Source organism: Typopeltis vanoorti, chromosome 10, assembly GCF_054136105.1.
Source record: "Typopeltis vanoorti isolate ZY-2024b chromosome 10, IOZ_Tvanoo_1.0, whole genome shotgun sequence".
Lineage (NCBI taxonomy): Eukaryota > Metazoa > Arthropoda > Arachnida > Uropygi > Thelyphonidae > Typopeltis > Typopeltis vanoorti.
Window position 1 is genome coordinate 27,893,768 of NC_143558.1, and position 14,733 is coordinate 27,908,500.

Consider the following 14,733-nt stretch of genomic DNA (forward strand, 5'->3'; position numbering starts at 1 on the left):
GAGCTATTCTGATTACTTAAACAGAAATGGGAAACAGAACGAAAGGTTATCAAATCAGGTGTTTCATGCTAGGATCACATGAAAAAGACCAGGAGAAGGATCAAGATGTAGGTGTATTGATGTAACTTGTAGTAGTGCCTAAAATGTGAAACATTAGACCTAGGAGATGGTGGTTTGATTTAGCTTTCAAATTTTTAATGGGAAGTAATAATAATGTAAACTTAGTTATGCAATAGCTTGATAGTATTCTCTGCACTTGTTGGACTTAATACTAAAATGATGATGAAAAAATTAATAACGTCTTCGTAATATTTCTTAATTTATCTGTGTTAAAAATTAATAAATAATTAAAAAACAAAAAGAGTGAATATCTGGATCTGTTGCTATTGATTTTCAAGTTTGGCATATTACAACATATATTAAGTAGAATAGAACTGAATAATAGATTTTTGATAGCCTGCTGAAATGAAGAAAGGAAGGGATTAATGTAAATGGTGAAATCATCAATAATCCTATATGCTGATGAAACAGCCCTCCTAGTTGGCAATATTCTGTATCTACAAAATCTTCTCGAAGTAGTGAATGAAGAAAGTGAAAAAATGGGATTAAAAATAAATATCACCAAAACTGAATTCATGTCATAAACAAGAAACCAATTGCTAATTCAGTACTTTCTTTAAATGGGAAAGAAATGGAAATAAAAGTTAGAATTGAAATGGCAAGAAAAAACTTTCTCCTGGTGAATAACGCTGTGTAACTGCAATTTAAATTTAGAGGTTAGAGTAAGAATGATTAAATGCAATGTATGGTCTGTACTACTATACGGTATAGAAACTTGGAACTTGAAGACAACATCGATTAAAAAAAAAAAAGAAAACTTGAAGACGTGGAGATGTGGTTATATAAACGAATGTTAAAAGTCCCACAGACAGCAAAAATGTTCAATCAAGAAGTACTGGACAAATGAGGAAATCACGTGAACTTTTAGATACCATAAAAAGAAGAAAAACTGCACATGAAAAATATTACTTCAACTGATTATAAAAGAGATAAATGGAAGAAGAGGACAAGGAAGACGAAGAAGATTTGCAAACATCAGACAGTAGACTGACATGGGCTCTGAAAGACACTATTCAGAATGGCTGAATATCGCTCAAAATTTGGCAATGTTGTCGCCGACCTCTGATAGGAGATGGCACTCAAAGAAGAGATGTCATGATGAGACAAAAGACTCATCATGACATGCTATCAGTGAGTTCTCATTTGTTTACAAAGAAGACTGGGATTTTCTAAATAAATGTCACAGCAAGTACACGAAGTTTTATGTTTTTGTTTTATTTTTAGAAGGACCAGTCTGGTCACAGATTAATGTAATACTGCTTTAGACATATGTATAGATGTCGCTACACGATACGACATCCTAGTGTGTTAACAACGTGGTTTGGAAGTAGTATTAGGAATGTTGCAATGCTTTATTTTTTTAAAGGTGTGTTTTAATTGTGTAATCAAATTTAAAGAATATGTACATACCAAGGAGACTGCAATTAGCGCTTTCATGAAATATTTTCTACTCTAGTGTTTCATGTAATAGGTATAAAATAAACTGTCAATGTTTATATGATGCAAATAAACTGAATTAATTTCGAACTCTGTCATAGATTTGTTGATGACTACTCATTCTCCTACTCATTTAACAGACAGCAGTGATCAGGCATCCTTAGTTTCAAGGTCTCCTACCACTAGTGTTTTAAATACTGAACTCCATACAGTTCTTCAGTAAGCTAAGAACACCTCAATACTGCAAAAAAGCACAGTCCTGTCTTTTTTTTTTTTTTTTTTTCTTGCAAAAAAAAAATCTTTCTTCACTTCCCCTTTTAACTTATTTAACAGAGTATCATATTTCTCCTCTTGGCTTGACACATACTTCTAGACTCCTTGTAAGCATATATATATATAGTTGTATAAAACCTCGAAATAGTGGTGAGTTGGCTCTAGAGAACCACAAAACAGTGGTCAGTTGATGAGCATTTATTTATGCTCGTCATCAACAATAATTGCATAAGGAGAAACTCGCTTGTTATTTTACTTAGGGTCTACTAATGAGATCATATAGACGATATATGAACACAGTGTCCAAGTGAAATTTTTCACCACTTTTCAACATGCTAGCAGTGTAGCATAGATACAAGTATATTCAGGTAAATAGGAAATCGAACCCAGTAAGTTCTTTTGATGTTATATATTTTATACCTAGTTTTTTTTGTAGCTAATGTTTCAAATTGTTTTATATTTTGGAATGCTTGATTTGTCCATCTTTGAACACATGCACTTAATATGGTCTGCCATTTCTTTCTTGATTCATATAGTTAACCTCATTTTTTAAGGTAATTCATACCTACCATCTGCCGCTTGCTGCATGTTGAACGGTTGATATAATACTGAGAACATTAATTTGCAGTAGACCCAGTTAAATATAGATATAACATAAACCTGCCATTTCTTGCAGCTTCATCAGCAAGTTAAGTAGCAGATGGCTTGTGACCAGTTCTGGTTGATGCTATTGAAACCTGTCAGCAGAAAAATAACTAGATTATTAGGAAAATCTTTTGCTTTAGTCACCAAAGGCCATTTTCATAGGCACAATGATATGTGCATGCAGGCACAACAACACAAAGGCAAACAGACTCAATCAAAATGATGCAAACCTACAGTTTTAATTGATGTTCTCTATGAGTATGATGAGAGGATCTTGGTTTCTGCTGATGATCTCATGATGACAGTTTTATTTATTCAGACTAAGAGAATATTAGATGTTTTTCTTAGTCTAAAAACAATCTGTCAAATTTATATTTGCACCTGTGTAATATATAGTAGCATTTTATTTTTGCAAAGGGCATGATCTGCAACACCATAGCAACTGTATGTAGATATTCGGCATATTTTTTATGTTGAATATAATGGCTATTTTTTCCAGTTTGACCAAAATATTTTTATTTGTGGGAACAAAGAATACCATACACCCAGTTGAAGGTGATGGAGAGGATCTTTTGGAGAAAAGATAAATGTAGTTAATTTTTGGTGCAGCTTGAAAGATGATTAAATATTATATCTTTAGAGAATGCATTAAATATTTTCTGAGGTGACCTGGATGAGTCATGGCAATGGATTTTTTTGTCATTTTGATTTTGAAGAGGGTTAGATTTAGGTCCAGAAAGTAGAATTTTGTTGATTTTGTAGAGGGATGGGTGGAACCATTGGCTATTAGTGTCACAGATTCAATTTCAGTGAAAGGCTAATATGGTATAAAATTATTTTTATTCAAGACACCAAGCAATTTAATATAACTTGGTTTTTAATCCTATTTCCCAAGTAAGCAAACAGACAAGTAAGTCAAGTTTGTGCTTGCACATAGTGCAAGTCTGATTTTTATTTGTTTATTTTACTTCTGTTTGCTAAAGTTTTAATAATGATAACTTTTAATAATGACTGGAGGCACGAATAATAATAACCATAATGTTGGAAAGGAGTAGTGGATGTAACAATCAGTATAGGTAGGTTTCCTGCAAACAGAAAAGAACGAGGATCTGTTAGATAGCTGGGTGACTAGAACAGACAGTTATTGTTTTCTTTTTCTGTGGTATCATGTTGATTGCTAAAATGGGTTAAAAACTTTACTAACACATCCAAGCCATGTGGCTAAATGGAGAACACACATCGTCAGTTTAGTGTAGCCATTTTGAGGGTAGAGAGGGGTCTATTGCAATTTTTCAGATTGCACATGATAAGATGGATTTTTTGAAGGGAGAAAGAAGGGTGGAATCTATAGCTGTACCATCTTTTGAAGAAAATCTTCATTATTATTATTATTTGACACCTCCAGGGAATCCAAAGACTCATCAAGAGAGGGCACCTGCTCTACAAACTCTGTCTCAACCACTCAATCCATCAACTGACCGCAACTACACCAACGCCATCTACCGCCAACCACCACCACTAGTATTTCCACAGACAATCACAAACATCCATGCCCACAGTGGGATTCGAACCTACAGCCTTTTGGCTGGAGAGCTGATACGCTAACCACTTGGCCAACCAGGCTGCCGATTTCATAACAGCTTTTTTATCAGTTAAACAAGGCAATAAATTTGGTTTTGTTATAGAACATTTCAGATTATAATGCTTAAGTAATATGTAAGTGTCCATTTGACTTTTAAATTCTTGGAATTTTGATATATCAAATTATATTACATTTTGTATGTGTGTGTACAGGTATCCTTTGTTTGATGTTGCATTTGTATGTTCCTAAAAAATGTGACTTGAACAAAATATGTTAAACAGAAAATTTTCCTATATGAGATAACAAATTGATGAGGAAAATTACATTCTTCAACATTATGTGCCATAGCTTCAATCAAAAAAGATATATATATTTGGCGCACTCATAATATCATTCACACACACAGTGCTTCATGCCAGAACTAACGCTCAGACTCAATTTCATACACAACTACCACTTGTTCTAAACTCTGTTTTTGTCTAAAGTACAATATATTTTTAAGATATATATATATGCATACTACATTTTCTAAAATACTGCAGGTAATATGAAAATAAAAACTAATGTATTCTTCATCATCATATCATATCATGGTTTTAGGCAAATTACCTGTTCCAGTCTCATGACTGTCCTTGGTCTTCTAATTCTTCTTTTTCCATTTATTTATTTATCTCTACAATACTTTTGTAGTCTGCTATTGTCAGTTCAGTGTAATTGTTCTATCCAATTTTGTATATATTTTCTTATACAATTATTTAATGGGTTTATATTGAATTTTCGCAAAGATGAGTTGAAAGCAGAAGCCTTTTAGTTGTACTGTTAGCATTAACTTGACTTTTATTTATTTCATTATTTTTTTTTTATTTTTGTAACCTAGCAGAATGTTTGAATTGCATTGCTTTAGCATCTCAAGGCCAATATGTATTCACTACTAAATTATATCGAACTGCATTACAAACGCTAACTATATTCCATATATTTCTGTTATAATGACGCATTATAAGTGGATAAAACTGAGAATATTTTTACAATTATGTTTTATTATAATAGCAGAAGATAGAACCGATGCTGCATTTCTGACTAAGCCTAGTAACATAACTTTAAGGTATCAGTGTTATTCGTGTAAATATGAGTCTTGTGATGACCTGACAATTTGTGAAAATGCACTTATGTGTTATAGCTTCAGTGTAATAGATTCTTATGGTGATCTCAGGCATCATAAAGGATGTGTTGTCTTTGAAGAGCGACTGAATATGCTTTGTAGCACAAAACATCACACAGGCAGTAGACCTCACTCAGGACAGTATAGTGTATATTGCTGTAAAGGAAACTTTCGTAATAATGGTTCATTCCCACTAATCACCCATAAACCATTACTTGCTCCAGGTGAAGATTTAGCAAGTTCAGAATACCTTTTGCATATATTGCTATCCATTTTTTGTCCTATTGTTGCCATTTTGGTTATCGTACTAATTGCTATACTGTTAATGAGGAGAATGCATAAAAGGCGTATTACTGCTCTAGTAAATCATCAGTACATGGACCATATATATCACGATGATCTACGAGCTACTGCTGCAGGAGATAGTACACTAAGAGAAATATTTGACCAGTCCGTAATTTCAGGGAGTGGATCTGGATTGCCACTGCTGATTCAAAGAACTCTTGCTCGACAGGTTGTTCTTGTAGATTGCATAGGTAAGGGAGGATATGGTGAAGTTTGGAAAGGAGAAAATGTAGCTGTTAAAATTTTCTTTTCTAGAGATGAGGCATCATGGATTCGTGAAACAGAAATATAAAGCACAGTAATGCTGCACCATGAAAATATTCTTGGTTATGTTGGTTCAGATGTTACTTCCTATAATTCTTGTACTCAGCTTTGGCTGGTAACCCATTATCATGAGGCTGGATCTCTATTATGATTATTTGAATAGGTCTTCTCTAACTACTCATGAAATTATGGTGATTGCACTTGCTTAGTTGTCTCTGGACTTACCCATCTTCATACAGAAATATTTGGTATGCAAGGAAAACCAGCAATTGCTCATAGAGACATTAAGACCAAAAATATACTAGTTAAAGATAATGGAACATGTGCCATAGCTGACTTTGGATTAGCTGTCACTCACACTCAAACAACAGGTGAAATGAACATTGGACAGAATTACAGAGTGAGCACTAAAAGGTACATGGCCCGAGTTATTGGATGAAACATTAAATAATCTGATATTTGAGTCATATCGTCATGTAGATATTTATGCTCTGGGTCTTGTGCTTTGGGAAATCTGCTGTAGATGTCTTAGTGGAAGTATAGCAGAAGAATATAGACCTCCATTTCATGGTCTAGTTCCTAACGATTCCAGCTTTGAAGATATGAAAAAAGTTGTGTGTATTGATAACCAAAGGCCCAGCATTCGTAATAGATGGTCTTAAGATCCTACATTAACATCAGTAACAAAAGTTATGAAAGAATGTTGGCATTAAAATCCATCTGCCCATCTTACATTTAAGAGTAAAGACTTTACTGAAAATAGCTTCAGCTAATCGTGAAATTCACTTGGATACCTAGTACATGTATATACTATTACAGATCTCTAAGTTAGAATCTGCATCAGTTGGTGAGATCAGATAATAGTGCCTTGTTTGTGATTAAAGTACATTTTAAATAAGCCAAGTTCAAGAAAGGAAGGGGAGGGGGGACATCATTCAGAAACTAAGATACTCATCCATCATTCATCCAAAGAAGTATTGCATTTATTCAGAAAGGGTACAAAGGCAGATAACAAAGATGGTTTCAGGACTGTACAATGTTAGTTATGAGGATTGGCTGAGGGAATGTGACTGCAGAGTTTGGTGGATAGAAGGAGGTGATATGATTGAGACTTTTAAACTGTTGAGAGGTTACAGGGTTGACACTGGGGAGTTCTTTTGCTTGGTTGAACAGCAGGAAGGAGTGATGACAAGGGGCCATCCCTGGAAGTTACAAAAGGAAACTGTGAGCAAGAGGGTGAGGAGTGGTTTCTTTGCATGGAGGGCGATTAAACTGTGGAATGCATTGCCTGATAGAGTGGTGAAAGCAAGAACGGTCAATGATTTTATGGAGTGGTATGATGGACTTTGTGTTTCCTAGGAGGGAACTCCCACGATGAGTCTTGATAGACTTGTGTTTCCTAGGAAGGACCTCCTGTGATGAGTCTTTTGACTCCTTGGAGGCCTAAATAATAATAAAATTCTGGTATTGTAAAATTTCTTTGTTTTTTCTGGTCCCACGAACATCCAGTTGTTCTTCTAAGGAATTTGATTTCTTTAGTGAATTCAGTTTTTGACTTTTTTTTTTTTTTTCATTGATTTAGATGGAAGGTAGACAAAGCTTAATGGCTATAAGATGATCTTAGTCTCACACCATCAACCGTGAATTCAGTTGTGAAGGATGCTGCCTGTATAAAGGAACGTGTGAAAGGATCTGCCTTTTTAAACACAATAATAATAACAAAAAACATTCTGGTGTTATTTATGAACACACTTAACTATGTCAATGAAAGACCAAATCTAGAAATGCGTCCCACTAAGCTTAACAATGATTCAGTTGAAAGCAAGTCTTTTGAAGACATAAAATCAAGATATTGGAACAGTTCTCAGTCCTTTGTGATGGATAATGTTTGATTCACTGTGCAATCGTTCTTGATAATTTCATTAGAAAGGTCAAATGACCAAATGAAAAAAAAAATTTTTTTTAATTATCTCATGCTATTTATACTGTATTATTTTACGGTGCATTAATAATTACTAATTTTCAATAATAATTTTCATTAATAATTTTCAGCCATGATGAAATAGAGCGCCGCATTGTCGAGTCAAGGGAAATCACCTTAGACCCCTTTCATTTGAATAATAATCTTAGCTATAATTTGGCAGACTCTTTCAACTCTACTATTAGATACTGGAGATCGCGTGATTCCACACACGCACAGGTGTACAACAATAGAACTTTAACTCGGACTGTAGTTCAAGCTCATAATAACTGTAATTTACAGTCGAACTTTAACTCGGACTGTAGTTCAAGCTCATAATAACTGTAATTTACAGTCGAATATTATGGCTTTATAATTGTATAACTTTAGAGTGTGTCAATGTTAATTTAAGTGTCTTTTATTATCTTTCTATGTTCTTATCGCCTGAAGAAGTCATTCTTGACGAAACATGTTGCGTTTTTTCAAATAAATGTCATTGTGTTATAATTCTCGGGTTTAAGTCAGTTAATTTAGAAAAATGAATATATATATATATATATATATATATATACAAGGGCGGTCTGAAAAGTTCTCGGCCTCAACCATAGATGGCAACATTATCAGCAAGATTTTTTTTTCTAAGTTGGTACATCTATCATAAGCATCCACGTGAAATTCAAGTCATTCTATCAATTGTTTTATACAGCTGTCTGAAGCAAAAGTGTTGTCTGTATCCCTTGAAATGGATAAAATTGAGCTGTGCGATTATAAAATTCTTTGTAAAAGAAGGTTTAATGCCAAAAGAAATTCATTCAAAGGTCATAAAAGTTTATGGGCACTCTTCTCCTTCGATTTTGACAATTAAGATATGGGCTACCGAGTTTAAATGTTTCCGTACCAGCCTTGAAGATGATCCACTTGAAGGACATCCAAAAATTGTAATAACACCAGAAATTATTGATCAAGTGCACGATATGGTGTTGGATGACTGGCAAGTCAAAGTGCATGAAATTGCTTAGACTATAGGCATTTCAGAAGAACATGTAGCATGAATTTTGCATGAAGAATTGCAAATGAAAAACGCTGTGCACAACATGGGTGCCGCGCTTGCTCATAAAAATCTCTGAACAGTGCTTGGATCATTTTAACAAGAATAAAACTATATAGAAAGTTTTTTTACCTTGGGTATAATATATGTTAAAGATACCAAGTTATTTTAAATATAAACCTGGTTTTTTACTCCATTTCCCAAGTAAGCAAACAAACAAGTCAGTCAAGTTTGCGCCTGCAAGTAGGCACAAACTTGACTGACTTGTTTGTTTGCTTACTTGGGAAATGGAGTAAAAAACCAGGTTTATATTTAAAATAACTTGGTATCTTTAACAAGAATAAAACTGATTTTGTGCATTGATTTATTACTGTGGATGAGACTTGGATTCACCATTACACACCAGAATCCAAACAGCAGTCAAAACAGTGAATGGAAGCCAGTTGTTCAGCGCCAAAGAAGACAAAGTTGGTTCCATCAACAGGAAAGGTCATGGCATCGGTGTTTTGGAATGCTAATGGCATTTTGTTTATTAATTATCTTGAAAAGGGTAAAACAATGACTGGAGAATATTATTCCGATCTTTATTCAGACTAGACGAAAACATTCATGATGAAAAGGCTTGGTTTGCAGAAGAAAAAAATCATCTTTCATCAAGACAATGCACCTGCCCACAAAGGTGTTTTGTCAATAGGAAAATTAAGGGATTTGCACTATGAATTGTTGGAACATCCACCCTATTCCTCAGATTTGGCTCTCTCTGACTTCTTTCGCTTCCCAAAACTAAAACTCTTCCTCGCTGGTCAGCGTTTTCTTCGAATCAAGAGGTGATTGCAGCTGTAGAGGGGTATTTTGCAGATCTAGCTGAGAACCACTACAGGGATGGGATAATGGCAGTGGAGCATCACTGGAATAAATGTATAGTCTTGAGGGAGATTATGTTGAAAAATAAAAATAATTTAAAATTATAAATTCATTTTTTCATTGTTAGGCCGAGAACTTTTCAGACCACCCTCATATATATGTATATACCAGTAATTTTTATCTTATTCCTGAAATTCCTCTTCGACATGTTTGAGAAACAGCACCTCACATTAATTATAAGACATGGGTTTAATCCCATCAAGGATGCAGAGAACTTTATCTTAGTCTTCTCAAAATTCTGTGAGCTGGTATCATATGGAGGTGTGGAAGTTGTCTTTCCTTCCGAAAAACAGACATAATACATATTAATATATATTAGTTGTTGTGGCTGTAATTTGAAACAGTCGTCCATCCCATGTCTTTTTTTTTATTACCATAAGACAAAGTTATGATGTTAAACATGAACATGGTCATAAATGACATCAAGAATGAATTCAATTCACAAGAGAAGGATTCGACCACATTATTCATATTCTGATGTGTTTTGGGGGTTTTATAGAATTCATCTGTTTTGAAATATGATTATAGCAATGTTACACACAATAAACATTATATAATAGTTAATCATAAGGATTAACTTGCAGTAGTCAAAAGCTGTTAAGTCTTTATTATTGTCATTTTTTTTCCAGTGGATCATTTTGGAGTTACAAAAAAAGGTGGTGGGCTACATAAAGTAACCATTTCTTCTTCTTGTTGTTCTTTGCAGAAAACCTTACAAATAAAACTAGAAAATGACTTCATTCAAGATACTTCATAGAGCAATATGTTTACGTTCATATTGCACACAGGTAAGTTATGATATCAAGATTTTTTGTTGGTTCGTTGTAATTTATGACATTTTACAATGTTTTCTACATTTCCAAGAAAATGCATTTATTATACATATTTTTGCACACATTCACTACTGCTTGTCACCTATTCTGAATAAATGATGCAGGAGATGATAAAATTCATGGATGGTTGGTTATATTCATTGCTTTTGGAATCGAATTTATTGATGTAGTCCAAAGCCCTTTTAATAAACCACATTTAATATATTATTAGAAATGTCATTAGAATTGAAAGAAGAAAAAGAGCATAGGAATAGTGTGTCTCACTGACGAAACGACAATATTAAATTACTTATGTCTTTTAATTGAGACATAAGTTGACATTTTATTTATTTATTTTGTGTGTGTGTGTGTGTGTGTGTGTGTGTGTGTGTGTGTGTGTGTGTGTGTGTGTGTGTGTGTGTGTGTGTCCTCCACCTATGAAAATGTGCTATTCATAAGAAAGATTCCGGTAATTGGACCACGTGTTTATTAAGATAAATAACAATAAAAACAAACCTGACAAGTTTCATAAGTCATTTGACTTACATCTTCAGGGGTCAAAGGTAACTAAAAGTTTAAACACAAGAAATGAGAAATTACTCAAAATAGTTCATTCTGCATTCGGATTTTTAATTTAATGAACAGTTAGATGGCCATAACTGCTTAGAATGAACTATTTTGAGTAATTTCTCATTTCTTGTGTTTAAACTTTTAGTTACCTTTGACCCCTGAAGGTGTAAGTCAAATGACTTACGAAACTTGTCGGGTTTGTTTTTATTGTTATTTGTCTTAATAAACATGTGGTCCAATTACTGGAATCTTTCTTATGAACTGCTAAGCCACAGAAACCTATGCCTAAAACTTGCTATTGTTTATTATTTTTGCTTATTTTTTATATAGTCTGGAAACCCTGCCCTAGAGACCAAACATGTAACTTTTCAAGCTACTTTAGGTCTACCAGTAAATGGAACAATGATATCACATTGGACAATATAATTCATCTACCACCTAAAGACAATTGCAAACATCCATGACCACAGTTGGATTTTTGAGCCTACCATCTGTTGATGGAGAGCAAGTACATTAACCGTTTAGCCAACCAAGCCAGCTAGTAGTATGGATTGTTTACCTTAAAATATTTTCTTTATTCATTGAATTTTTGCTTAACATTGTGAGACCCTTTGGTATGATTTAAACAGCAGAACAATAACAGAAGTGTAGATGACAGAAAGATTAATAATGCAGATATCATAAAGAGCAGTGTGATCTAATTAAATTGAAATGTACTGCAGAGCTAGTCTTAGCAATGTTGAATAAAAAGTATCCAAAAAAAAAAAAGGCATGAGGAGTGCTAAATAATATTACTTCCCACAGTGGGAATAAATGTAGTCTATCAGATCTGTTCATATTTGAGCAATGCAGAATGCTTTACAACTTTCCTGGTAGTCATTCCACGAAGAACTCGCTCTTATGTTGTATGACTGCATTCTTTTTGGTAGTAAATATTTGTGCAAATATGCTTCAGTCCTCCATAAGGAATGCCAGTGGAATAAGATTATCTTTTGTAGAATGAAAAATGAAGAAAATTTCCAGACAGGACAGAATGTGACTTGCAGGTTAAGAGTACTGCACTCAGAGATTTTTTTTTTGGATGGCCCACATAGTTAACTTGAAGTCATTGAAGATGGAATAGCTCTGTATTGCATATGCACTTGTTGATGAAAAGTATCACTAAAGCCATTAGAATAGAAAAGTAGCTTTTGTGTGTTTGGTTTCTTGTTGTAACAGTGTCCAACTCTGTTGTAACTCTGGAGCAAAGAGAGAGTGAGCCTGATGGGTTAGAGTCCTCCTTGTGTGAGTTTTTAACATATTGGTGAGGTAAAGCATGAGTAATGTTCTATGTGTCTTTTCTGAAAGAATTCATAACTGAAGACCTCCATCTGGGTCGGTGAAGAATAAAGTAATCAAAAAATGGAAGTGCTATTGTTATTTTTAGTTTCAAATGTAAACTGCATCTTAGTATGCATGTGTCAGTTTTATTTAAAAATTCTTGGAGTTCCATTAATGAATCTTAACATACTGCAGAAATGCTGTCCATGAATCAATGTCTTTAAGACGGCATAGAAAGTCTGCAAGGATTAAAAAAAAAAAAAAAAAATCAGAACTCCATGGTAAACTCAGAAAGTTAAAGAGGCAGTCAAGGAAAAGAAGAAAGCATATCTCAGGTTTCTACAAATAAGTCAGCTTGTGCTCTTAGAGAATGCAGAAAAAAATATAAGATAGTAAAGCACTGCATAAAACTAGCTAAACAAAAGTTGTGGGAAAACTTTTGTAAGAAGTTAGAAAAAAATAAATAAATAAATATAAATAAAAAGGAAATCAGAGATGATTAAGATGACAAGATAAATATATTTTAGATGTTTGAAGGTAATTACTTTGAAAGATTACTAAATGAAACAAATGGTGACAGCATGGTGATAGAAAACACTCAACCTGAATGCAATTAGGAATACGTATTAATACTTGAATTAGAAAAAGCCATCAAAAACGTGAAATGTGAAAGGCAGCTGAAGTAGATGAATATTCAACCACAAATGCTCAAATATGGAGATATAAAAGTTTTACAGTGATTCAGAAGGCCTTGTCAGAGGATCAAATTCTGGATGATTGGAGTAAGAGCTTTTATAGTACCTATCTATAAAAAGGGAAATAAAACTGAATGTTAGATTTGCAAATAAATTTCTCTACCAAATATCCCTGGTTAGTTTTATGCAGGTATACTTGAGAAATAGCTAAGAAAAATTGTGAAATTAAACAAATTGGATTCAGGCCAAATGGAGGTTGTCAGGATCAGATTTTCACTTTAAGACAATTAGTTGAGAAATCTTGGGAATATAACAAAGATTTGTATATAAGTTTTATTACTTAAATTAAGGGGATATTAAATCCCACATGGTTTTAAAACCGAATAAGAAACTCAAAGATTGAAATCAGAGAGTTTCTTTGCAAAGGTGGGGGAAGTTCAGATCGCTATTCTTAGGTATTTTCCATAATGTAAAAACACATTTCCTAGGAAATATATGCTGTTATTACGTTATGGAGGGAGGTCACTACCCAGACTGGTTTCAGCCTTTTTTGAGGCTTCATCAGTGAGTAGCTAGACCATTCTCTGATTCCAATCTTTGAGTTTCTTATTCGGTTTTAAAACCATGTGCGATTTAATATCCCCTTAATTTAAGTAATGTTTTCATTGCCGAAATGTAGCTTATTAGCTCTTTATACTTAAGTTTTATTGATCTGGAAAAGGCACATGACAAGGTGCCAAGCAGTGGCATAACGAGGGCATGACGAAAGAGATGCTTGTCACGGGCGCAATAACTAGGTTTGGGGTGCAAAATGTAAAAAATGTTAAAAATAAATAAATAGATATAAAAGTCTGCTATTTTATATTGTATTTTTAAATTTCGACAATACACCGCTTTAGACACAAATTCTGCAACACACTGCAACTCATTTTGATGGGATTAATAGTAGGTGTTTAACATATTGCATTTAGTAAAATTTAACTTGTTATATTTAAATTTTTCAAAATTTTAGATATCATTTTTGGGTTGGGGGGGGTGCAAGTTAGACACTTGCCACAGGTGCTTCATACCCTCATTACTGTACTGGTGCCAAGAGGAAAGCTGTTCAAAACGCTATAGTTATATGGGTAAATGAAACATTATATCAAGCAGTACTTAGTCTATATTTTTAGTCAGCAGTTAAAATTGAAGGAGGTACAGGAGATGGCTTGGTGTTAAATCAGGTATGAGACATGGGTGTACATTATCTCCACTGTTATTCATTATCTATGTGGATTGCATTATGAAGGAAAGTGGTGTTAAATCTGATATCAAAATTGGATATGTTAATCTCAGCTCTTTACTCTATGCAGATGTTATACTTCTAAATAAATCCAGTGCAGGAAGTCATCGACTTATGTGGTTAATTCACTCCAAATGTTTTTGCTCAAATTGAAAATCAGCATAAGTCAAACGGTGCTTAAAGTATGGTGGCTTTTTGACATGTATTTGCTTCAAAAGTAATTAAAGCTACAATAGGTTCTGCTTATGAAAAAACTTTTAGAAAATGAAAATTTATTCAGCATACAGGCATCAC

At 33.7% G+C, this 14,733-nt stretch overlaps 1 protein-coding gene and 1 pseudogene across 4 annotated transcripts in view; both read left to right on the forward strand.

Moving 5' to 3' along the window:
- The first annotated feature begins 1,423 nt into the window (after positions 1-1,423).
- Dbp21E2 (putative ATP-dependent RNA helicase Dbp21E2) overlaps positions 1,424-14,733 on the forward strand; it is a 154,781-nt gene continuing 141,471 nt past the window's right edge. Inside the window, exons 1-2 of one of the 4 annotated variants that reach the window (XM_090399301.1) lie at positions 1,424-1,486; positions 10,467-10,548. In XM_090399301.1, coding sequence (XP_090255427.1) covers positions 10,492-10,548 — 57 coding nt within the window. In that variant the 5' untranslated portion in view covers positions 1,424-1,486; positions 10,467-10,491. Of the gene's footprint in view, positions 2,220-10,389; positions 10,549-14,733 lie in introns of all 4 variants that reach the window. The other 3 variants (XM_090399298.1, XM_090399299.1, XM_090399300.1) reach the window with 3 other exon arrangements.
- Positions 5,047-6,626, forward strand: LOC150102270 (activin receptor type-1 pseudogene; annotated as a pseudogene).